Source organism: Hylobates moloch, unplaced genomic scaffold, assembly GCF_009828535.3.
Source record: "Hylobates moloch isolate HMO894 unplaced genomic scaffold, HMol_V3 SCAFFOLD_34, whole genome shotgun sequence".
Taxonomy (NCBI): domain Eukaryota; kingdom Metazoa; phylum Chordata; class Mammalia; order Primates; family Hylobatidae; genus Hylobates; species Hylobates moloch.
Window position 1 is genome coordinate 1,772,215 of NW_026652309.1, and position 24,603 is coordinate 1,796,817.

General features: G+C 50.2%; 1 protein-coding gene across 5 annotated transcripts in view; it reads right to left on the bottom strand.

Annotated features, from left to right (window-relative positions):
- The window catches only part of LOC116463375 (phosphatase and actin regulator 3), a 272,708-nt gene that overhangs the window by 99,224 nt on the left and 148,881 nt on the right, over window positions 1-24,603 (bottom strand). For all 5 annotated transcript variants that reach the window (XM_058434605.1, XM_058434608.1, XM_032146459.2 and 2 more), the window contains exons 2-3: window positions 6,803-6,964; window positions 2,267-2,344 (exon numbers count right to left, since the gene is read on the bottom strand). In XM_058434605.1, the coding sequence (XP_058290588.1) occupies window positions 2,267-2,344; window positions 6,803-6,964 (240 nt within the window). The remainder of the gene's footprint in view (window positions 1-2,266; window positions 2,345-6,802; window positions 6,965-24,603) is intronic.

Sequence of the window (24,603 nt, forward strand, 5' to 3'; positions counted from 1 at the left end):
GTGTCCTCAGCAGCTCGCACAGACCCCGACACATAGTGGGCCCTCAACAAAATGCCATGGCATCAATTTAGGAGCACATTTTCCCTCAAGGAAAGAGACTGTGTTTCGGGCCACTCTAGTCCCTGGTCCATAATCATTTAGCAAGAGAGAGAGTATGGAAGATAGAGATAAGCAGACCACAATGTGGGGACCAATCCACAACGTGGGGGTCAACCCCCACCTGGATTTGACATCTTTAAATGGTTGACAAAAGAGAAAAAAATCAAAAGATTTTTATGAAATAAATAATTTTTATGGCACATGAAAATTATATAAAAGTCAAAGGCCAGTGGCCATAAATACATTTTTCTTGGGACACAGCCATACCCTCTCATGCATGTTTTGTCTCCGGCTGCCTTTGTGCTACAAAAGCAGAGACAAGTGGTTGCAACAGAGACCGCATGGCCCCCTAAAATATGCACTAACTGACCCTCTCCAGAAAAGGTTTGCCGACCCTGATCTAAAGTGATTCTGTAAGCCCGCGGGTGTGTGATGTCGCCGTCGGAGGCACGGAAGCCAGGGACCAGGCTCCTACGGCAGCAGGGTGAGAGCCACGCTGTAGCCTGGCCGCGGCCAAGCATTCGTCTCCAGCCTCTGTTCTGACCTCATCAGATGAACTCATCTCGCAAAAATTCAGAGTGGAAAAAAGCCGACGCTCCTAGAAGTTTTCCCCTTTAATTATTCAAGCTATAGCTTCATTTTTGAGAGGAATCAAATCTATATACTTACTCTTCACTCAACAAAAGTAATTGTTTTATAGAATAGATGAGAAAAGGCCTTAACATTGTTTTCATCTTCCTTTCTCCTTCCCTAAGCTCCAAAGTCATGCTTGTTGGCAACATATTCAAAATGCCGGAGTTTGGCACTTTTTTGTCCCATCCCAAGTAAAATCCTCCAGATTTCTAGCTCAGCAACTGCATTCCGCCAAATCTGAGTGTCACAACACAGCGTTAAACATCTGAGTGCCACGGGTCTTGACACCAAGCTTTCCTCGCACATGTAAGGTTTTATTATCACTATTAAGCAATTTCCCATGTAGATTTCCCCTAAAAATAGCATCATCGAAATACTTCACTCTTCAAGTCTAAAGAAAGGGAATGATGACAAAGGCTTGGACCCACAATCGGGTTTGTGTGCTGACAGGCCCGGCTGCATAAAATCTGGATTCGTTTATTTCATGAGCTTCCTTCCTAATTCCTGACATTTGGGCCAAATTACAAAGACTCTAGTGATATTTTAAGGCTGAAGCATGGAGAGAGGAATTCAATATATTCATGCAAGCCTCAGGAAATAGGCCATGCATGGCCAGATTCCTTAAATCAGGAGGCTAGAGCTTGGTCCAGCTCCAGAGAGTCTTCCAGAGGCAGTGAGGTTTTGTGAAACCTCCTAACCAGGATTTAGCCTCTCAGGGAACCGGAAAGCACCAAAGGCTAGTGTCAGCATCCAAGTCCTGGGCCTCACACCTCCAGGAATCCATCACAAAGAGAAAGACTCGGGAGTTAAAGAACTCTGTTCAGTTAATTGCATGAGTGATAATAACTGGCCTTTCTGAAAGATGGAAACAAAGATGATTATGTAGACACCACTGAGATTAAACTCTCTAGACCAGAGACCAAGAGATCAGGATTTGTTCTGTGTTTCTGCTTTCAGGCTGCAATGACTTGGGGCAGTCACCACCCAGATCCTCACACTCGTCATCTGCAAATGGGATAACCACTGCCCCCCTCCTCAGGGATGCTGGGAAGACCAATGAGACAGGGCGTGCAGAATATCCCACCCAGCCCCAGCATGTCCTGAATGCTTCCTACATGGTGGTAGTGGGAGTAGGTAATAGTGGAATTAAAAATAATTTGCCCAAATGGAGGACTGAAATGTGAATATTAAAAAAAAAAGTTAATGCTGAAAAAACCATTGCTACCACTTTAAAGGAATCGGGATAAACCACCAGCTTCATGCACACCCAGCTCTGTTAGACATTCCCCAGAGAGGAGTCGTGCCATGAGGGGGAGCCCTTCAGCTCAGTAATGGGGTCTCCCATGCCCCTGGGGGCTGGACCAAAGGGATGGCTCCTGACATGGGGCATTTCTCCAACCTTGCAGGCTTCATCTGAACACGGCCCTCCTTGGATTCTACTCTGTTTCTGATGGGCTTCCTGGGCTCCTGTGAGACTTTTCATTCTGCATTCCCAGCACCGTGCCCTTCCAAGCCAGGGACGGGTCCCACTTACCCTGCTCCATCATCTCCAGCAGCCCCTTCTTGATGAGCTCCTCTCGGCCTTGCCTGCCGGCCATCTTCTTCTCCAGCGCTGCCCAACACACAAACACACAGGTGAGTCTTGGGCAAAGGTGTCACTGGGCCCTGTCCAGGCCACAGCCAATGCCAGGCTCAAGTTTACAGACCAAAAACACTGAGCTAGCAGGCACCTCGGGGTTAGGGGCCTAGTCCACTGGCAAGGCCCAACTTTCTTACCAAGCGCGCTGCTAAGCAATGTACATAAACCACAGCTAAAGAGCAGTGCACGCAGTAGATATTCTACAGCAATCATTTCTGTGATTTATCTGGAAAGCCCCTCCACATATAACGCCCCTCTCTAAGCTAGCTCCCACCAGCCATTCCTGCCCTTCACCAAATGTTCCTTAACTTACCAACCAAGGACAGTGCCCTCCCTCTGCCCCCAACAGCCCAGGCTCCTTTCTGTGGTTCCTGTTAGCCTTTGCTAAGTGCCTCCTGGCCACTGTTAACATCCGCTCACAGATGAGATTCTTCTGTGCGGCTGTCCCATTAGAGCTTCTTCCAACAAACCCAGGTAAAAAGCTTCCAGTCTACCAGACGGACAGGAAGGGAGGAGGCCAGCCCCCAGTCCCCTGCCACCAAGCGTAATTTGCCAAATCTTTGTCAATTCCGCCTTCGGAATAGCCCTTCCTGCCTCCCCTTCCCGGAGCAAAACACTCTTGAGCGACAGCCCCCACCTTGTCCCATTCTCCCTTCCTTCACGGGCAGGTCTTGGGCTGCTCCACAATCATCTTCTTCCTTCCGTCAGGAAAACTGTTTGCCTACAGGTGAGCCCCCATTTCCAAATACAAGACTGCATAACCACCTCAACCCTTTCTTTGAAAGATGCGGCTTTGCGAGGGCTGTTTCCATTGCTGTGATGCTTTTCCCCGCCTTTCCCAATGAAGCAATTACATCTCAGCTCAATGCAGCCTCCTCACCTGGGTCTTCTCGGACCACTGGGCCCAAACCAGTGTCCGCCCTGCTCATTTCCATCCCAAGGCCTGCTCAGTGATCCTGCCGTTAACCCTGGATCACAGAGAGCCCATCAGTGTTCTGTGTGTACAAGGGGCCCTGCCAGATGCCAGGGAACAGACAGAGTCAGCCCACCTGGCGTAGCTTAATGTCTAGTTGGGGAGGCAGATGACAAACAGGCGCTGGCAATGGAATTATTTCACTTATTCAAAAGCATTTCCTGAGCACCTGCTACGTGCCAAGTGCTGAGCTGGGTGCTGGGGAGTCACGGAGGGCAGAACTCCTGCAGCCTCACGGTCACAGGTGTGGGCTCCATTGGGGCCATGGTGACCAGGTGTTCAATCTATGGAAACCCCTTACACATTTACTGAGCACCTACTGTGTGCCAGGCACCGTGTCAGGCACAGGAGATTCTGCCATGAGCAAGACAGGCACAGCCTCTGCCTGATGCCAGCACAGGTGGGAGGACAGATGGCAAGTGTCTAGAAGTGGGCGAGGAGGGATAAGTCAGGCCTGGGGCGGGGGACTGGTTGGGGGGCAGTTGTCTGGGGAAACGCATCCCATCCTTGACCTCCAGGGTGGCTTCCCTGAGGATATTTACCCTAAAGCCAAAGCATGAAAAGGGAAACCCAAACACAGCAGGGTGGGGACATTTTTGGGCAGAGAAAACAGAATTTCCTTTCTGTGGTCCCAATTTCCAAGCCAATTTCCAGGTGCCAGAATTGTGGATAAAATTGACAAAGTGAATGCTGACCTTGAGAAGTGTCAGCAAAGAGGCTGCAGCCAGGCTCACAAAGCAGATAAGAACAGGGGTGGAGGCTTCGAGCTCTGAGTGGACCCCGTCCCCAGGCCGGCACCAGGCGGTGCTCATGGTGGCTAGTCTCAGACATCACAGGTCTCTTCCTGCACTGACTCAAGGACTCCCCAATGACCCAAAGACGCAGCTGCGAGAGTCTACCCTCCCCATCTCGGGGATGGGGACATCAGTGGTGGTGCAGCTTGTAAAGGTGGAACAGCGTGTAAATGGCTGAGTGGATCTGAGCCACCTGCCAGGGCAGGCATGGACTGAGACGCTGCTCCACCCTGTAGCCCCTGAGAGCCATCTTCAGCCGGTTCCCCCAGCCTCGCCTACCAAAACCACTGTTCGCTACACATTTCTCTTTCAATCATCTTTGCGTTCACTTCAACTTATCCTCACCCTTGATGCCCGTGAAATCAGGAATTTGATATGCTGAAACAAATAACACCCCCCACTTTAAGGGAAAATAGTGGTTTGGAATAAGTAAACAAAATGCAGCACTGTTCCTCGAATTTCCAGATGCCCGAATGATGGTCCCGAAGGTGGGGATGCTGCAGGTAAAAACCTCAAGACCTCCAATGCCCTTGCAGGGTCCCCAGAGCATCTTGCTGGTGAACTCACACGGCACAGCTTGGAGTAGGCCAAAGAGCTCAGAGTCCTCAGAAGACAAACCTCAGCCTTCCAGTCCCACAGCTGCGGGCGGCAGGCCTGGAGAACGTCAGAGACCCCCCTGAGGTCACGGAGGTCACTCTGCTCCAGTCCCCCGGCCTCTCACTGCTGCACAGACGTGCCTTCCCCAGCTCGGTGCCTTCTCGAGGGCAGTTCCCACTGCTGCGATGCTTTTCCCTGCCTTTCTCAACAAACCAATTACATCTCAGGTCAATGCAGCCTCCTCACCTGGGTCTTCTCAGACCACTAGGCCCAAAGCAATGTCTGCCCTGCTCATTTCCACCCCCCGGGGCCTGCTCAGCGATCCTGCCGTTAAGCATGGATCACAAAGAGCCCATTAGTGCCGTGTGTGTGCAAGCGGCCCTGCCAGATGCAGGGGAACAAATGGAACCCGCCCATCTAGCTGAGCTCAGCATCCAGTGAGGGACGCCGCCTTGCAGCCTCGCTGGAGTCTGGAATCGACTCGCGTGCTGGTTCACTTGGTGGCTTCCAGACTTTGTCACTTGACTCCCTACTCTGCAGAAAGCTCTGGGTGGGCAGGGCCTGGCCCCCTCCTGTTGGTACTGGGCACACAGGAGCTGCTCAAGATCTGCTGAATGATGATGCTTGTTCTGTTTTCATTTCAACAAGAATTCATCTATCAACTTCTTGGTTGGTAAAAAAATAATTTTGTAAAGCACGCACAAAAGCATGAGTGGAGGGCCTGCTGTCGGTGTTGGCTGCCTCCCCTGCCGTGGACCTGGGCACTGTAACACCTGGCCTTCGTCTCCACCATCCTCAAAGCCCTGGAGCCTGCACCTCTTCAGAGCTGGAAAGGAAATGGGACCCCAGGGACCCCCGAGGCAACAGCCTGAGACGGGCACTCTCCAGGGCTGCTTCCTGAGGGCCGGGACTGATTCCACAGCAGCAGCTCCCTCACTAATTGTTTTTAGGTGTGGCTCACAGGCGTGTGGCTGGAGGCGGGGCCCTGGGGTGCAGACGCGGCCTCCTCCAGGCTCTGCTTCTCAGAACACTGCCATCCGCAGAGCCCATGCTGACCAGCCACCACACCTGCCTCAGCCCCGCCACCTGCTGGCTGCATGACCCTGGGTGAGTGACTTCCCTTTCTGGGCCTCTTCTCCATCCCTACGATGGGGCAGGATCCTGCGGGAGTGCTGGCCTAGCAGGAGGTTCTAAGGGTTGAGTTGGCTCCTCCGTGCCAAATGCTGGGGGGTCGTGTTCTACCATTATGTGCCTTATGGCTGCTTGTCCCATCATCACTGCCTATGTCCACCCTGTCCGTGGTTCAGCCTCATGGCTGCAGTTCCCAGGGTGGACTCCGAGGAGGCAGGGGCAACGGGACCAGCCGTCGTAATCCCACTTCCCACAGAGCCAGGGCTGGCAGGATGTGAGGGTGCAGCAGGAGGTGAGTGGAGGAACCTTCTGGATGCTTTGGTGGGAGGGTGCAGGGAAGGCACACTAAGACAGCTTAGGAGCGGGGGAGCAGCCTCTGTTTTTCAGGAAGAAGAGAGGCCCAGAGGTGTCAAAGCCAAACCGACAGCCTCAACCCTGAGTCACCCAGGGGGCTCTTGGCCAACTAAACCCGAATCTGTGGGGGCAGGCCCCAGGCCCCAGCATCCTCCAAGTGAGATTGCAGGTGTGGGAGGTGAGGTGGTGTGAGAGTCGCGTGGGCTGGGGGCTCGCCACCCAAGTGAAGCCAGCGAGACCTTGCTCCAAAGCCAGTGTCTTGGCCCAACCCAGCCCTAAATGAATCAGAGGCTTCATTTTTAACAAGGTCCCAGTGGATTTGTGGGCACCTTAGGGTCTGGGCAGAGCGTCCCACACGGGGTGCTTGGTGCCGACTCCGCCCCAGGGCTTCAGGGAGGCCAGGTGGGCCCTGGAGAGGCCAGCGGGGTAACTTGCGTGGCTCCCGGCCATCACAGGCCACGAAGCACGATCTGCCCCTCCTGTGTAGGGGCCAGGAAGTCACAGATCAGCAGGGGCCGCGGCACCACGCCAAGGACGCTGGTCCCAGCCAGAGCCTGCCCACGCCTGTCACCAGGCCCTTACCTGACGTTGTCTGCTTCAGTTTTTCGTTTTTCTTTTTCCTCCATTTCCAGGGTTTGAAGATCCTGCCCAGGGTGGCCAGTTTGCTGTTCCTCCTCACAGGGGGAGTTCGAATCCCTGAGACCAGATATTCAGGACGCGCCGGGGGCGTTTGGTCCATCTCATCTGGAAGACAAAGAGGGACAAGTGACCACCAAACCTATGTGACTCCTGGGGGCCCAAGGTGGCGACCTCTCTCACCCTGAGGGGTTACCAGTGATCCCCCCAAAGCCTGGACCCCAGGAGGGTTGTCAAGCAACGCGCCCACAGTGGCCGCAGCAGCTCAGCAGCATGTGCTGAATTTCCCTCTGTGAGACCCTCCCTCCTGCAACCCACTGGTGGCCACCGGAAGCCCTCGCCTTCCGTCATGTGATGTGCCACGCATGAAGACATTGCTAATTCCAGGACGAAACGCTGCCTGCCCAGGACCCTTGCTCGTGCTCTGCCCTCCACCCACGCTGCTCTCCCTTTCAGCCACTTCTCTGCCTCATAAACTTCAGCTCCTCCATTGAATAGGACTTTGTCCAGGGTCTTTACCTTCCTCTTGTCCCAGACAGGGTCACTCCCTTGTCTTACGCCCATGAAGCTACCTATGCAGGCACCAAGGAGCCGCAAAGACCTCTGCCTGCCTACCCTCCCACCAGGCTGCCACCTCTCCTAGGGCAGAGGCCAGGCCTGGGGCAGCCTTGGACCCCAGTGCAGAGCCAGGCCGGTGAGAATTCTGAGCGAACGGCTGCAGAGTGAGCACGTCTGTGAGCAGGCAGTGGAAGCAGTGCTCCTGCACCCCTTCCTTGTCCAAGAAAGGGCCATGTTTGTAGACTCTGGGACACGTGAAGATGAATGTCCCAGGAAGCTCATGGCAGTGCTGTTTGTTGTAAAAGAGACTCATAGCGACCTACATGCCCGTCCACAGGGGACTGGGTAAGTCATCGTCTGTCCTGTCAACGACCTGTGTGCAGATGCAGAAAGAAAGAAAGTGGATCTCCAAGCACGGACAGGAAACTGATCTGAGATAAACAGGCCAAAGAAAACCCCAGCGCACAAATTCACACGCACCCGCCACCAGTGTGTGAACAGAGGTGGTATACAGGTGCACACTGGTGTATGCAGAGAAAATGTCTGTGCGTCCCCCAAAGAAATGGGGAACCCCGGGGCTGGGCACAGTGGCTCACGCCTGTTATCCCAGCACTTTGGGAGCTGAGGTGGGCAGATCACAAGGTCAGGAGTTCGAGACCAGCCTGACCAACATGGTGAAACCCCATCTCTACTAAAAATACAAAAATTAGCCGAGTGTGGTGGTGGGTGCCTGTAATCCCAGCTACTCAGGAGGCTAAGACAGGAGAATCGATTGAACCCGGGAGGCAGAGGTTGCAGTGAGCCAAGATCACGCCATTGTACTCCAGCCTGGGTGACAGGGCGAGACTCTGTCTCAAAAAAAAGAAAAAAAAAAAAAAAAAGAAAGAAAGAAATGGGGAAACTTAGCTGTTGGCAGGCGGGGGAGAGAGGGAGATGTACTTCATAGGCTGTTTTTGTAGCACATGCCGTGTGTCCCTTAGTACAAAAGATTAGTTAGAATGAAAACAAAATGCAACTAACAAAATGGTAAAGTTAGAGAAGCTCACGAAATAAGCCAGCATCACCTCCATCCCACGGTCATAGTGTAGATCAGAATTCAGGCCATCGCCCAGGCAGGACTGAGAATAAATGAGCACATTGCCCCAGATGCCTCCCGGGACAGGGAAGGGACGTTTCTTCTGGCAGCAACAAGGACCTGAGTCCCATCCAGGCTCCGATTTAACCTCCCAGTGTCGCTGCGGGAGGAAGATCGCAGACCCGTGGGGTGCTCTCCAGCACGGCTGCTGCCGCAGGAGCCCAGACCTCTGCCAGGACCCCTCGCCCTGTGAACATACACACTCCCCCACAGCCGGCTCCGCCTCCCATGGTCAGCGCGTGGTCAGTTCCACAGCCGCAGGTGAATTTGCCTTGTTGCCTGTGGAAGGGGCCGGGAACCCTAAGCTGATGCAGACCTCAGAGCCCCAGGAAGCATAGACTTGCTGGGAGAAGGGCTGGAGAGCGTGGTTAACAGGAGGGCTCACCTGAGGAAGGAGCTCACCTTTGTCAGAGAGGACAGGGAAGGAGGCCACCAGTGTTGGGAGGGGAAGAGGCACTACCAGTGTCCAAGGGGCTGGGGGTTATGACGGGCCAGGCCCCTCGGACCCAGGGAAGGGGTCACACTCCCATCTTTCCCACCTAAGGCACCCCATGCATGCCACTGGCTGCCCCAAGGAGGCCCAGGATGGCCTGCTCTGAATCCGGGCTCTGCAGCGCTCAGCCTGGAGAAGAGCCATGTGAGGCAGCACTGAGGGCCCAAGGCCCCACGTGGCAGTGACCTCTATGCCCCCAGTGATAGGCGGCCTGCCTGGCAGCCTCTAGAGCTTCCACAGGGTCTAGCTTCCAAAGGGCTGCACCTGTCTCTAGCTTCCAAAGGGCTGCACCTGTCTCTAGCCCAGGGCCTTTGAGTAAGCCACCAAGCCCCTTGGAGCCTCGGTTTCCACATCTGTTAAAAAAAAAAAGATATCGTGATAATCATCCCTGATAGGTAAGGTTGAGAGGAGGACTCAGTGCGGTCATAAATTCTGGAAAGGCCAGTGCAGTGGCTCATGCCTGTAATCGTAATGCTCTGGGAGGCCAAGGCTAGGGATCACTTGATCCCAAGAGTTTGAGACCAGCCTGGGCAACACAGAGACTCCACCTCTACAAAAAAATTTTTGGAAATCACCCAGGCATGGTGGTGCATGCTACTTAAGAGTCTGAGACAGGAGGATCACTTGAGCCTAGGAGGTCAAGACTGCAGTGAGCTATGATTTGCACCTGTACTCCAGCCTGGGCTACAGAGAGAGAGAGACCCTTTCTCTAAAAAAAATTAAACGAAAAACAATCTGGAAGCAAAGATAAATATCCACAATACACAGTTTATTAATAGTTTATGTTATCATCCATGTAAAATAATATTATCTATGTGTCTAGACTTTATAGTCACTCTGATTAACACACCAGGCCAGTGCAGGTAACTTTGGGTAAAAATTTCTATTATAATAATTTCTATTATATAAGCAATAGAATAATTATGATGGAGTACATTGGTCACTGCCTGTGCAGGGCCAGGAACTATCCTAAGGCATCGTCCTATTTTACCTTCACAATAAATCTGTGAGCTAGAGATCATTCAGTTTTATATCCATTTTACAGATGAACAAACTGAGGATCAGAGCCCTGAGCCATTTTGTTGTTGGTCTCAGGGCTGGGAAATGCTGTGGCAGGGCAGGACCTCGAGCACCTGACTCCAGAGACCCCTCTCACCTTCCAAAGCTGCATCGAGGGGACCCAAAGCAGAGCATGGAAGGATGGGACACCAAGACAAGAGGATAAACCAGGCCCACCTTAGGTGGGTTGGGGCATGAGGCCATTCTCTCCAGGCATTACTAATAGAGTGCTGATATGGTTAGGCTTTGTGTCCCCACCCAAATCTCATCTTGAATTATAATCCCCATAATCTCCATGTGTCAAGAGAGAAACCAGGTGGAGATGATTGGATCAGGGAGGTAGTCTCCCCCATGCTGTCCGCATGATATTGAGTGAGTTCTCGTGAGATCTGATGGTTTTATAAGGGGCTTTTCCCCCTTCGCCCTGCACTTCTCCTTCCTGCTGCCTTGTGCAGAAGGTGCCTTGCTTCCCCTTCACCTTCTGCCATGATTGTAAGTTTTCTGAGGCTTCCCTAACCATGCTGAACTGTGAGTCAATTAAACTTCTTTCTTTTATAAATCATGCAGTCTTGGGCAGTTCTTTTTTGTTTTACTGGGGGCACTTCTTTGTAGCAGTATGTAAACAGACTAATACAAGTGTTAACTGTGCCAGGTGCTGTGTCCACAGATGTTCCACGAAGCAGCCCCACGGGGAAAGACAAGCCCAGGAATGTTTTGTTTGACGTTCTGAGCTCTGCAAACAATTAAGGAAGCTACAGCAATGACATCCTCCACTGTTTTTGGGGCAACCCCAGCACCTAGTGCCTGGTACCCAGTGGGAGCCCAGGAAATGTGTGGAACCAGGGCAGCTGCAGAACACCGATCAACCACAGATCCTCCCGGCCACCCTCTCCCCAAGGCCACAGGAGGCAGAGGGATGTACAGGGGTCTTTCTCTTCTCAGAGACAATGCATTCCATGTTCTCATCCTCTCCTTTCCTTCCTCCACCTACAGATGCCAGATGGGAGCAAGACTGTGACTCCACATGGCCCTGGGGGAGCCGGCTGTCCTGAGCATGCTTGGCACAAGGGGAAGGATGGGCTAGGTCTCCCCAAGCCTAAGACGAAGATCCCCAGTGATGAGCAGAGAAGACGAGGATGGAGCATAATCATTGCTTCATTTATATCTCACCTCCTCCACAAAGGATCGGCAGCAGTCACCAGAAACACACATACACAGCTGCAGGATGAAGGGAGTGTCAGGAGGGATCTGGAGGAAACAGGGTCTGCTCACGGCCACCGCATCAAGGAGTTAGGTGGGTCCCCACGACAGACACCACATGGGCTCCAGAGGAGGGTATTTGTGTGCCCTGAGCTTCCTAGCAGCCAAGGCAAAAAGGAGCAGCACACAGAATAAACTAGATATCAGACCCTGAACCCAACTCTCTTTGCCACCTGCATCATTACAACCCTGGTCCAGCACCAGCATCCCTGCCCCAGCAACTGGTCTTTCTGTGATCCGATATCTTAGAAATAGAGCTCTAACCCTATCACTTCCTGCTCACTCCGCTTCCCCAGGGAAGCCCCAGGGCTTCCCCTCTCATTTAGGACAAAATCCAAGTTAATCACTAAACTTGTGCAGCTCTCTGTGCTCTGTTGCCCCTCCCCCTTCTCATCATCCTTATTGTGCATTAGTGCTTGCCATGTGCCATGGAAGCCAGTGTGATGTAGCTGTGAAGAACATGGGGGCTGGGACCAGGTACCCCAGGCTCCCCTCCTGGCTCTGCCACTTACTAACAGGAGGTTGAAGCGCATTGACTCCCTGCATCCCCCTTGCCAGGGCCTTGCTGGGGGATATGGTCTCTACTTCTTGCTGTGGCTATGTGACTGCTTCCACTGGTGGAAGGTGGGCAGGAGGGGCAGTGGCACCTCCCCCTCCCTACCACCATCACTGCCAGGACCACTGTCACCACCTTCACTATTTTAATCAGCTGCCTCCTCCCACTTCTGCCCTAGTGGCTGGAGCAGGTTCTGGGGTTCCCACCCCATCTCTGACACACAGTGGTCCTCACAGCAGAGCTGAGGGCTGGGGAGGGAGCGCTTTGGCCACTGAGGAGACTGCACTCCTCTCTCCCTTTAAGAATTCACTCACTCACTCACTCACTCCACCTTTCAACAAATACATACTGACACCAACCATGTGCCATGTATCCTAATAGGCACAGGGTGTGCAGAGGCGAACAAGAGAGACAATGCCTGCCTTTGTGGAGCTGTACTCGCCTGTAGGAGATGAACAATGAATAAAGGTGTGAATTTAAACAGTCCTGGCTCACCCCATGTGGGGATAGCACTCATCACTATTTCTTGCCTGCCTCTTTATTTTTCTCATCACAGGTATCAGCTGGTGTGCATGCACATACACGCACACATGCACACACACAGACACACATGCACACAGAGACACGCACAAGCACACATACAGACACATACATGCACACATGCACACAGACACACACACACACACGCACATGCACGCACACACTTATTTGTTTGCCTGTTTGTAGTTGTCTCCACTCCTCCTGTCCATGCCCCGATTTGAAGCTCCTGACTGCAGGCCCTTGATGGATGTTTGTAGCTTTATCTCCAGTGCCAACAACAGCTCAGGCACGTGCCGGGGGGACATAGAGAGCCCTGAACCAGGATCCCCACAGACTCAAGGAAGGACAGGACCCACGGCCTGCTCAGGGAGCCTCGAGGGCAGGTGCCAACTGACCGACTGTGACAGGGTCAGCACTGGGTGCTCCAGAGGGCCGCCCTAGTGAGGAACAAGACAGGGGCTGTGATGGGAAAGGGGCAGGCTGTCCAAGACAGGAGGGAAACAGTGGTTGAGAGGCATGGATGTGCTGGGGAGGCAGGCAGGGTCATAGTCAGGGACTTGAATCTGATTCAGAATTCAGCAGAGAGCCGCTAGAGGGTCTTCAGCTCAAAGGACCCCTTGATCCTAAACCAAAAATCCAATGCATTGACCAGGACAGATGCCTTAGTCTAAGCAGCTCCTCAAGGGGCTCAGGTGTCATCAGGGGAGTGAAGACCCCATGCCCGGGGGCCCCAGGCTGCGCTGCTCTGCATCCCTCTTGGGAGGAAATTCCCTCTCCCCTCTGCCTTCCCTGGGGTGGCTCAAGCCCAAGACTGTGCCAGGGGAGGGCTTGTGAGAGCTACGACTCTCTGCCCAAGAAGAGAAACTTCAAAACAGTGCTGCTCAGAGGAGAAAACTACTTACGGACCCCCCGCAAGGGCAGAGGACATGAGCCCATCACTGCAGGTATACAGCAGGGCAGGTGTGGTCATCCACGGCACGGTGTGGCCCGCGGATGCTGGTGGGCAGGTGTGCACAGAGTGGGTAGGTGTGTACCTCTGAGGGTGGGTGGGTGAGCAACTGCAGAGCCAGTGTGCATGGGTGTGGGTGGGTTAGCACCTGCGTGGGTGGGCGGGTGAGCACCTGCGGAGCCAGCGTGCATGGGCACGGGTGGAGGTGCACCTGCATGGGTGGGATACCATCTGTGGGTGGGTGCATGTGGCTCATGCACACCTGTCCACAGAGGGAAGGGACAGATGGGGAGCACCTCCCCCCACTCCAGGAATTCTCTCTGCGTCTCTCCCTGCAGTTCCTGAAGAACTGCCTTCTCACACTGGGGAGACTCTGGAAGGTGCAAACACATTAGCAGCCACCCCCCAGCCTCTGAATAACAGTAATGCCAAGTTCCACTGCACCTCTGCCACCTCTGAGGCATTAGAGGTTAATTAATGGGAAATGTCTGTCACACCTGGCATCTGTGTGAGGAAGTGCTACACACAGCTTCAGTCCTCAGATGATGGATGGGGCAGCTGGCCCTGCCCTGCTGATGTCACACGCTTGCAACTCAAGAGGCAGGCTCCAGCCTCTTTGGCACCTCCAGCCAGCCCCTCCCAGGCCTCTCTCAGGCTCACAGTAGCTGGTATACTTGTCCCTGGGTAACTGACTCCATCCCTTTCCCCCATCAACAGCCACACAGAGCTATGAGACAAGAACTGTTCTAGGACTGACGGAACAGCTGACCTCATGGAGCTTCCAGGCTAATTTCCATGCCTGGCGCAGGGCCAATCCCTTTATTCACATTTCCTTCCATCCTAGCTCTGATCACTCTCAGATTGTGTCCTGGGATTCATTGTTTATTGACTGTCATCTGCATTTCCCATGGGAACAAACATAAGCTCCATGACAACGAGAACCGTCACTCTTGTGCGTGTTGCTGGGTCTCTGGCATCTTTGCTGGTTCCTGGCACCCAGGGGATGCTCAAATAAACACCTGCTCGACCTGTGAATCCAGAATGCAGGGCTGCCAAATGCTGGAGCCAGGGTCTGTTCCTCGTCCATCTGACTTTGATGTCCACCCTTTAGTGACATCAGGTATTTTTTTCATCCTCATCTTTTATCCACTAAGATATCTTATCTTATCCTTCCACTTCACAGAATTCCTCAAAAACATATTGGAAGGAAAGCCCCATATCTTTTGGGGAGTGAGGTCAGGTACTCAGTGCCATGTGCTACATGGCTGACTTCTTAGAGAAGAAAGGTGCCATCTCTATCAGATAATATTGGAAAATAATTTTTTCCTTGTTTGTTTTATTCACTCACAAACCCATTCATCATATCGGCTGAGGGCCTGCTGTGTGTCAGGGCTGCTCTGAGTTTTGACAGAGCAGTAAATTCCATCAACATGCCCACTGTTTCCCACTGCATGAAGCTCATGTATTTATGGAGGAGAAAAGAAGAAATACAGAAAGTGTAAGGCAACCTCATAAGGTGACATGAGCCACAATAGAAGCAAATAAGAAGCTGAGATATGGCCTCTATTTCTTCTTTGAGTCCTTACCTGTATGACCAATACGTAGTGACCATTGTCTTTGAACAAAGCGCAGTGTTAGGCCTGAGGGACCAGGTGGCGCTAGGCACCCTCTCTCCCGAGGGATTCAGTGACCACCGAGAAAACTAAGGTACCTGGAACCACCAGGAAGAATCAAGAAAGAGGACTATAACAGCAGAGGACGCAACTTTTCCTGCTTGAGGGTGGGATAACTCTAAGAAGGCTACTAGAAGCTAGGGGAGGTAGTAGGTAGTGATAATTGAGTTGGGTATTGGAGGTTGAGTAGGATTTTAGTAAAAAGTACAAATTCATAAATGCATGGCAGTACATGGTGTTTGGGGAATGGGGAGTCACTTGGGGAAGCTAGGTCTGAGGTCCCCAGTCTCTAAGGCTCAGAAACCCAGTAAAATTTCCACATATAAAATTGGGATCCACACAGATATGCTAATGTCCATTACGCCAATAATGACCAACACACACACACACACACACACACACTACACAAAGCAATCATCTATGATCATCACAACTTACTACACATAATAGAAAAAATATAGTCTCAGAAAAAACCAAACAAACAGAATTTTTAGGCCTGGGCACAGTGGCTTGGGAAGCCAGTGCAGGAAGGCTGCTTGAGGGCATGAGTTCAAGCCCAGCCTGGGCAACATAGTGAGACCCTGTCTCTACAAAAACGAAGGAAAAAAAATTAGCTCGGTATGGTTATGCACACCTGTAGTCCTAGCAACTCAGGAGACTGAGACAGGAGGATTGCTTGAGCTCGGGAGTTCCAGGTTACAGTGAATTGCACCACTGTGCTCCAGCCTGGGCAACAGAGCAAGACCCTGCCTCTTAAAAAAAAAATTAATTGAGTCTACATTTGTAAATGAAAACCCAACTGCTTTGTTCTTAGTGTTCTTAATTTGCTGGCATGGGTCTGTGCACTGGAACTTGAGAACCCTTAGGCTGGAGCTTATGGTCTATGGAACAGAGTTGACAGAAGTGAGTTTGGGAAGGCGTGTGGGGACCTGACCAAGAAGAGCTGTGTGGCTGTGATAAGAGTCCTGGGGGCAAGGTGGAGTCATTGAGGGACCTGGAGCAAGTTCAGCCTTGTGACAAGACCACATGGAATCTCAGTGAGGACGGCAGACTGTAGGGGGAACAAGGCTGAAGGCAGGAAGGCAGAGGATGGGGGCACTCACACATATGGAAGAGCCAAGGAATTCGAAGGTTTGTTTTTGTCATCACTGTCATCAGCAACGGCAGCATCTACTGAGCATTTGCTGTGCAACAGGCTCAGTGCTGAGCACCTGGCATGAATTTGCTCATTGTATTCCATCATAACCCTAGCAAGCAGAGAACTATTTTCATCACCTACATTACAGATGAGGACAATGGAGGCACACAGATGTGAAATAATCACCCCAGGGCACATGCTAGTTAGTGACAGGGTAGGGCTTAGAACTCAGGTCATCTGCTGTAAAAGCCCTGATCTTAACCCCACAGCCTCTTTGACAACTCCGTCCCTCTCCCAGTCCTGTGCTAGATGACACAGAGCAGATGATAACACTGCTGTCTAAGATCTGGAAGGAGGAAGGAGAAATAGGGCTAGGAAGAAGTTAACCATTAAAGCAACGTATAATAACCTCACACGGAAGCACTGAGCACTGAAAATCCAATTTCCTGTGGCCAGGCTGCAAGAGATGTGGCTTGACAGCCATCTACAGAAAAAGTGCCGGGCATTTTCAGAGAGTGACCACCAGAATGGAGCTGAACCTCCAAAATCAAGTTTTAAAAATAGATTTAAAGCTCCCAAATGTAAAAGTTATTGGTTTGACCTCCTCCACCCCTAGAAAATTCCTAAGTAGTGACTGAAGAGCATGATATTTTGGGTGTGCTGATCAATAAAAACAAAACAAGGGTCACACCATCCGAGGACAAAGTGAGACCATTTGACAAGTGTCTTATAGTCACACTGCTTATAATGGAGGAATAAACTGCTTGCTGGTGTTGGGTGGAGGGCAGGGAGGGATGCAAAAAAAAAAAAAAGAGTGAATTTATTCAAAAGAGGGAAGAAAATACTGCTAAATGCCTATGGCTCTATTCCCAAAACCTTATAGGCTTTTTTCTACAGCCCTGCGAGTTCATTCATCAGAATCTGTAATCTGATTACAGCCCTTGTTTGATGGAATAACTGCTGACTTTTCCAGTATAGGGGAAACAGAGACCTCAACAACTGCACAATGCAATTCCTAGACTTAGGGTCCGCTTCCTCCTCTGGCACCTAGCACAGTGCCTGACAGGTGGTTTCAATAAATGAGTGAGCGAGTGAATAAATGAATGAATGGATTGATCCCATGATACAAAAATGGAAGCAGAATCAAATGCAGGGCAATGGTTATTAACAATGGCCTGGAGCTGTCCCACTGCCTCCTGACAGTGGAAGGTAACTGCAATTCCCCAGCCACCTCTAGACTTCATGTTGGCCAGGGCTTCTTCTGGCTGCCCCCTCAGCAGCCCTTAACTGAAACGGCATTTCCTTTCTCTCCTTCGCTGGTTCGTGGAGGTGCTAAGAAGCACAGAGAAGAAAAGACAAAAGCCTGGCTAAGCTTCAGAGTGAATAATTGGCCCCTGGAAAGTTGTGAATTGAATAAATACTTAATTTTAGGAGAACTTATATTTTAATGCCCAAAGGGAGGCCACCAAAACCTTTTGCATGTTCATTCCAGGCAAACAACCCTTACAGGCAGGGCCTATGTTTTCAACTCCATTTTACATTTAAAAAGTAGAGGCTCAGAGCAGGAAAGCACTCGTTCAAGGTCACACAGCTGGTAAATGGCAGGTCTGCCGCAGGCTCTCTGATCTTCAATTTACCATCTAGGCATGACACCAGTGTTTCCCAAAGTGTTTTCCATGGAACTCTAGCATAGGGAGATGCTGAGAGATTAAAGTAGTTAGAAAATGCTGTCTGTACTAAAAGCCTCTTCATGAGAGCCCCAATCCATATTAGCACAGTATAGGCTCTGAGAAGTCCTGCAGGAAGAAATCGTATTCAGTTGTTTAGCTAGATTTTCCTAAACAGAGCTATCAGACAACCGCTATTTACACCTTGCTGTCTAGACTGCAATAACCCCACAAAAGCTGTCAAATTGTTTGAGCAATAAACCCAGGACTAAGCACTTTGAATGTATTCCTGCTAAATAGTGTTAATAGTGTATTTTTGGACTATAAAAGTCCTTTATCCACTATCTGTATTCCAAAGATAACAAGATTCTCTAAGATCTAGGCAGAAGTTGGGCCTCAAAATTTCCCAAGTCATTAAGCTTCTTCTAGCTGTTTAAGGCACCCTGCACGCAATGATGCTGAAATTAAGACTACATAAGTGGGCATCATTGATGCCTCTGGCACCAGTGGAAAAATCAAGACATTATTAAAGTGGCTTCTTTTCTTCCTCATATGTGTTGTGGAAAAAACAGCACATCTAACTAGAAAGCCCATCTGTTTAGTATCAACCCCATAGTACTGTCAATGGTCTCTGGTGCCTGCCAGACATATGGTCAGTTTTCCAAGTGAAATTCAGCTCAAATCTGTAAATCAAGTGGATCTGAAAATGTTCTATAGAAAATGCTGTATAGAATTTGGCAGCACAAATTCAAACATGAAGAGCATGAGGAAGGAGAAAGGTGGAATCTGGAAAATTGGCTTTGTTGTTGTCATCATTGTGATTATTTTTTGTTATGTGGCTTAGTAGGATGCATCTGCATTTGCAAAGAACAAACTCTTATAAAAATTCTTGTATAAGAGGCCCACCTATATCTTTGCAAAGGCTAAAAGCTGCTTTTAGAAACTTCTTCCTAGAGATTATATTTTACAGAAAAGGGGGAAAATGAGCATTTCAGAGAAAGGACAAAAAGTGAAATAACACATCAGGAGACTTTAGTATTGTAGTAGAAATTTAGAGAAATAATATCACACAACATCTTCAAAGTCTGAGTTCCAACACTGACTTTCCAAACCTAAAGCATAAGGTGAGTTTCTTCTATATAATATCAGCAAAAGGTTAAAGGAAAACAAAAGTCAATTTAAAAACTGTGTATACTTTAGCATTTTTCAGAGGGATTAAACGCATTTAAGTGCTAGGAAGACTTCAAGCCAACAGATTTGTGTTTTGAAAATGTGTCCCTCACTCACTTCGCTTAGGTCAGGAATTGGCAAATGTCTTCTGTAAGGGGCCAAATAAAAAAACTCTGAGGCTCTGTGGGCCACACAGTCTCTGCTGCTACCACTCAGCTCTGCTGCTGTAGTGTGAAGCAGCCACAGATGAGACATAAATTAATGGGCATGGTTATGTTGCAATAAAACTTTTATTTGCAAAAACCAGTAGCAAGTGAATTTGGTTTGTGCATTTGACAGTTCCTGGCTTAAGTGATCCTTTAAGAAATGTCTTCTGGGAAAAAATACTACTGGGTGCCCCAAGAAGAAAAAAGGAGAGAATAAATGGTTTTGGATCCTGATCTCTTATCTTCATTTCACTTCTAACCCCTGGGGGGCAGTCCAGCATCACTTTCACCTGTACAATTCTGCAGCTTCTGCCCTGGTTTCCGGCTTCCACTCCTACCTACCCCGTAAGCAAGCAAGCAAACAGGGCCTTGTATTGCTCACCACATGACATCACAGTGGCTCTTAGGATGAAATATAAAACCCCCACTGTAACCCCAGAGCCCTGGCCTCCATTTCTTAAGCTTCTCTACCACCATGCCCCTCCTCGCTCATTAAGTGCTTTCCCACCATAGGGCTGCCTTCTGTGCCATTCCCTCTGGAGGAAACACTTTCCTCTGATGAACTCCTACTCATCCCTCATGGTCTCACCCTTCCTACCCACCTGTTAGGTTTCCTGTTATTTTTCCACCATAGCCTTCAGCACAATTTTTAATTAGCTCTTGATGTATGTGTTCATTAGTTTTATGTCCATCCTGGCTACTTGACCATGAGAGCAGAGACCAAGTGTGACCTGTACAGCGGCCTCTGCAGGCCCTGAAACAGAGCCCAGGAGGGCCTAGCCAGGGCTCGACAAGTATATGAGAACCAAAAGGTGATGGGCTGAAGATCCATCTGTGCTCAAGTGCACAGTCCCTACCTGTGCATACCAGTCTAGGCCCATCTGAAGCTTAAATCCTGCAGAACAGAGCGTGCTTCTGAAGATTTACCAAGTCCGGGTCCAACGTGAATTCAATGACTTTCCCTGCCACACCGAGGAGGACTTTCACCCGAGAGCCAAGGACATCATGCTTGAATGTCTGGAACTGTCTGCATCTCTGATGTCATCAGGGCTGCTCACTTCACCACAGGCCCCTGCCCGGGCCTGGTTCCTCTGGTGCTTCTCATGGAAGTGACAGAGCAAGATGGAACCATTCCAACAAACCAGCAAGTCATGCAGTGCAGGCTTTCCAGGAGCAGCTGACAGCAGGTGACAGAGCCAGTCCCTCTGGGACCCTCCTCCTGAGATGGCACCATCTGTGGGTATCCTTAAAGGTCACCCATGGCTGTTGAGGAACCACTTTCTCTGTGCCCACAGGGAGGGCCAGCCCGGCTAGCAGATGCATCACTAACTACCCTGGCTCTGGCCCATCGCTCTTCATCATCCCGGGACACTAAGCTGTCTCTGGTCTCCAGTGAGTGATCTGGGCCACGCAATTTCTTTGCCCACTGCCACCTCACTCTGCACACTGCACTGGCTCACTCGTGCCCCGGTCTACTTTTCCTTTTCTGAGCATCTTCTCTGGGCCTGAGACCCAGTGCCTGCCCTCCCAGTCCTGAGGCCTGGGACCGGGGACAGCCAAGTGAACGGTCACTCAGGACAATGTGACTTTGCTACATCCGCCCTGCCCTGACTCGCCCAGCCCAGGTCTCCCTCATCACTCCCAGGCTCCTGCAATGCCCTCCCTTCGGGTCACATCGCATACACCCCTGACCCCGCCTTACCCTGCCTCAACCCCTCCAGTGGCTTCCACAGGAGTTAGGCCTCCCTTTGGCCCTCAAAGCCCTGTGACCTCTCCCTGTGAGCAGCTCCAACCTCGTAGTTGTCTGCAGCTTCCCCAGGCTCATCCCCACCTCCGGATCCTAGTAAGCAGCCCCTCAAGGGAGGCTCTCCTCCACCTTTGCAAAGCTGCCTCCTTCTTATCACTTGGGTTTCATTGCAAACATCTCCTCCTCGTCCATCAGAGCAACAGTGAGACATCCAAGCACCCTCCCACCCAACCCAAAATTCTCCGCATGGCACACACTCCCTCCACGGTGCTGTTATTTCAGCTGACTTGGTGTTGTCGGTCCCTCCCCACTGGAGTGACCTTGTCTATAGCAGGCACCCAACAAATACTTTGGAAGGAATCAGGGAATGAATTAATGAATGGAAGAGGCAGGACAGAGATTAAGACAGGGTTCTGTGGTCAGAAAAAGGAACGGTCTCCAGACTCAGGTAAGACTCTTTGTGGAAAAGAGATGACAGCTGAGGTCAGTTTTGAAAAAATCAATAGTAGTTAAGAAAGCTATAATAATAATAATAATAAAAGGTAATAGGCCATTGTATGGAAATTGCTAATCCATCGATCTGTCGATGGCCATTTAGGTTGTCTCCACATACTGGCTATTGTGAACAACAGTGCTGCTATTGAACATTCATGTGCAGGTTTTTTTTCCCCTAATACCTGTTTTCAGTTATTTTAGTTAGATACCCGGAAGTGCAGCTGCTAGCTCACAAGGTAATCCTATATTTCACATTTCGAGGAACCACCCAATTGTTTTCCACAATGACTGCACCACGTTACGCTCGTACCAGGAAGAAAGCACTGACACCGACTGCAGCACAGATGACCCCCAAGATCATGGTGCTAAGTGAGAGGGGCCGATCACAAAAGACCACTCAACAAGGCAGACTGGGGGCTGCCGCAGGACAGGGGAGGTGAGAATGGGCATGGGATCTCCTTTGGGTGTGATGTGAAAATGTTCGGGAACTAGACACATATGGCAGATGCCAATATCATGAATGTACTGAATGCCACTGAATTGCACACTTTAAGATGGTTAATTTTGTGTTATATGAATTTTACCTCAACAACAATAACAACAAAATAAACAAAATTCCCTATCCACTGGGTATTTGGTGCCAGACGATTTTGTGCTGGGCCCTTTTCATGTCACATTGCATGTAATCATCGTACCACTAAGGAGGCAGGCGTTACAGGTGCAGTATTCTTGATCTGAAATGCTTGGGACCAGAAGTGTTTCGGATTTCAGATTTCTTCTGATTTTGGGATATTTGCATTACCAGTTGAGCATCCAAAAATTTGAAATCCAAAATGTTCTGATGAATATTTTCTTTGAGCATCATGTCAACACTTAAAAAGTTTTGAATTTCAGAGCATTTCAGACTTAAAATGTTTGAATTAGGCTATTCAGCTTTATAAGTACCTCATTTAACAGGTGAGAAAAGCAAGGCTCAGAGGGAGAGGTGACTTACCCAAGGTCACATGGCATCAAGTGGCACAGCAAGGCCTCAAACCCAGGGAGCGTGAATTCTCAAGATTCAAACCTGCCCAACAGAGCCACTTCTCCTCCAGGAGACAGAAAGTCTCTGAGGGTCAACAACGGCGCCTCTGACAACCCAGTAGGTCCCTCATCCCTTCTCTAAGCTGTGGCACGGTGGTGCTGACTACAGTCCTTATACATGACTGGCACTTTTACATCAGGCAGAAAGTATGACCTAAAGCAAAAACAGCCCAAATGTCCATCAGCGGACAAATGGACACATCAAGTATAGTCTATCTAGACCATGGAACATTCCCCAGCCATAAAAGGGAATGAGGCCTGGACACCTGCTACAGCATGGAGGGACCCTGATAACATGATGCTGCATGGGAAAAGCCGGCCACAAAAGTCCATATAGCGTCCATGCAGCGTATGATTCCATTTACGTGAAATGTTCAGCACAGACCGATTCATAGAGATAGAAAGTAGATGTGTAGTTATCAGGGGCTTGGAGGAGGGGAGAATGAGGAGTATCACACAATTTCCTTGTAGGTGATGAAAGGTTCTGGAATTAGACAGCAGTGATGGTTTTACAACAATGTGACTGCACTCACCGCGCAGAGCACTGAATTATACTCTTTAGTTATTAAGAATTTAATCAAAAACACTGTAAAATGAAAAGACAAAACACAGTGCAGGGAAAGATGTTTGTAACATATTTAAGGGACATAGTCCAGTTTCTAGCATATCAAAAGCACTCCCACAAATGAACAAAGTCACATAACCCAGTGGAAAATATGCAAAGTCCGGGAACACCTTCCAAAAGGAGGTATCCAAACCGTCAACAGCATATAAAAAAGATGTTCCCCCTAATTAATATTCAGGAAAATGCAAATTATATCTAGCATGATTGGCACACATGAATCGTAACCTTTAAAATGGTTGAAATGGTAAATTTGATGTTACACGTAGTTTAGTGCAAAGAAAAACACAAAAAGCATGTCCTCATCCTGTGGAACTCCCTACCAAGTCAAGAAGCTGGGGCTGGACCAACAAAGCCAACCTATAAGAGCAGGGGTTTCCGGGGAGGGAGGAGGAGCAAACAGTTCTGCGTTTTTCCGTTTGCCTGCGCCTTGAGTCTGGCTTGACCTGGTGCTGAGGAGGCCCAGTGTCATGGGGAATAAGTGATGCAATGATTCCAGCAGCAGCAGCTCTGCACTGAGCAAAGCACTTCCCATTGACTTAGTGCTGGTGGCTTCTGGGCCTGGCATTCTGGTCACACACGCCAGGCCAGCCCTTAGCAGAAGTAGGATTGGGGGGCCAACAAAAAGCTGGCCAGGATGCCAAGTGACAACCCAAACATTCAGCATGACTGTGATTTATGCAGATTTCAAAGAGCAGTAAAGTCTCATGCAATATGCCAACTTAAAATTACCCTAAATTAAAAATTTGTCAAGGATCACATATTTCAAAGCATCTGGCTGTGGGGATTGTCAACTGGGCTCGTGCTATCGACCCTGGAGGCACTGCTATAGCTGACATCAGAAGCATGTCTCCCTCATGCTGGAGCACATGGTACACCCTGTTCTGGAAGGCCTGTCGGAGAGGATCGGGGTAGAACACCTGATCCACGTGGCCTCCCCCAAGCGGATACTGTCAGTGCTCTGCCCAGCCCTCCAGTCCAAGGCTGTGGAGCCTCCCAGCTCCCATGTGCTTCTGCCCCTAAGGGCACCTCTACAGGCCAACTCCCAGCCTCTCAGCCTCTCTGCCCTCCTGCACAGAGCCGAGAGCCAATGACTGATGGTGGCAAGAATGTAACCTAGCCCCCGGCCTCAGCAGAGACAAACTCTGACACACTCACACTCAGAGTACCCTGAGGGTCAGGCCACAGCTGCCCCTGCACAGCTGTGCCTGACACTACCCCTCCTTGGCCTCCTTGAGCCACTTTCCCAGCACTGGTGCCAGCTTCTCCTGGGAGAGCTTTCTTATAAATTACTCTCAAATCCTTATCCCAGGGTCACCTCCCCAAAACCCAAATCAAGACAATCATCCGCTCTGGGCCAGGTACTGGGGTGATATCCATGAGCAAAACCAGGTGT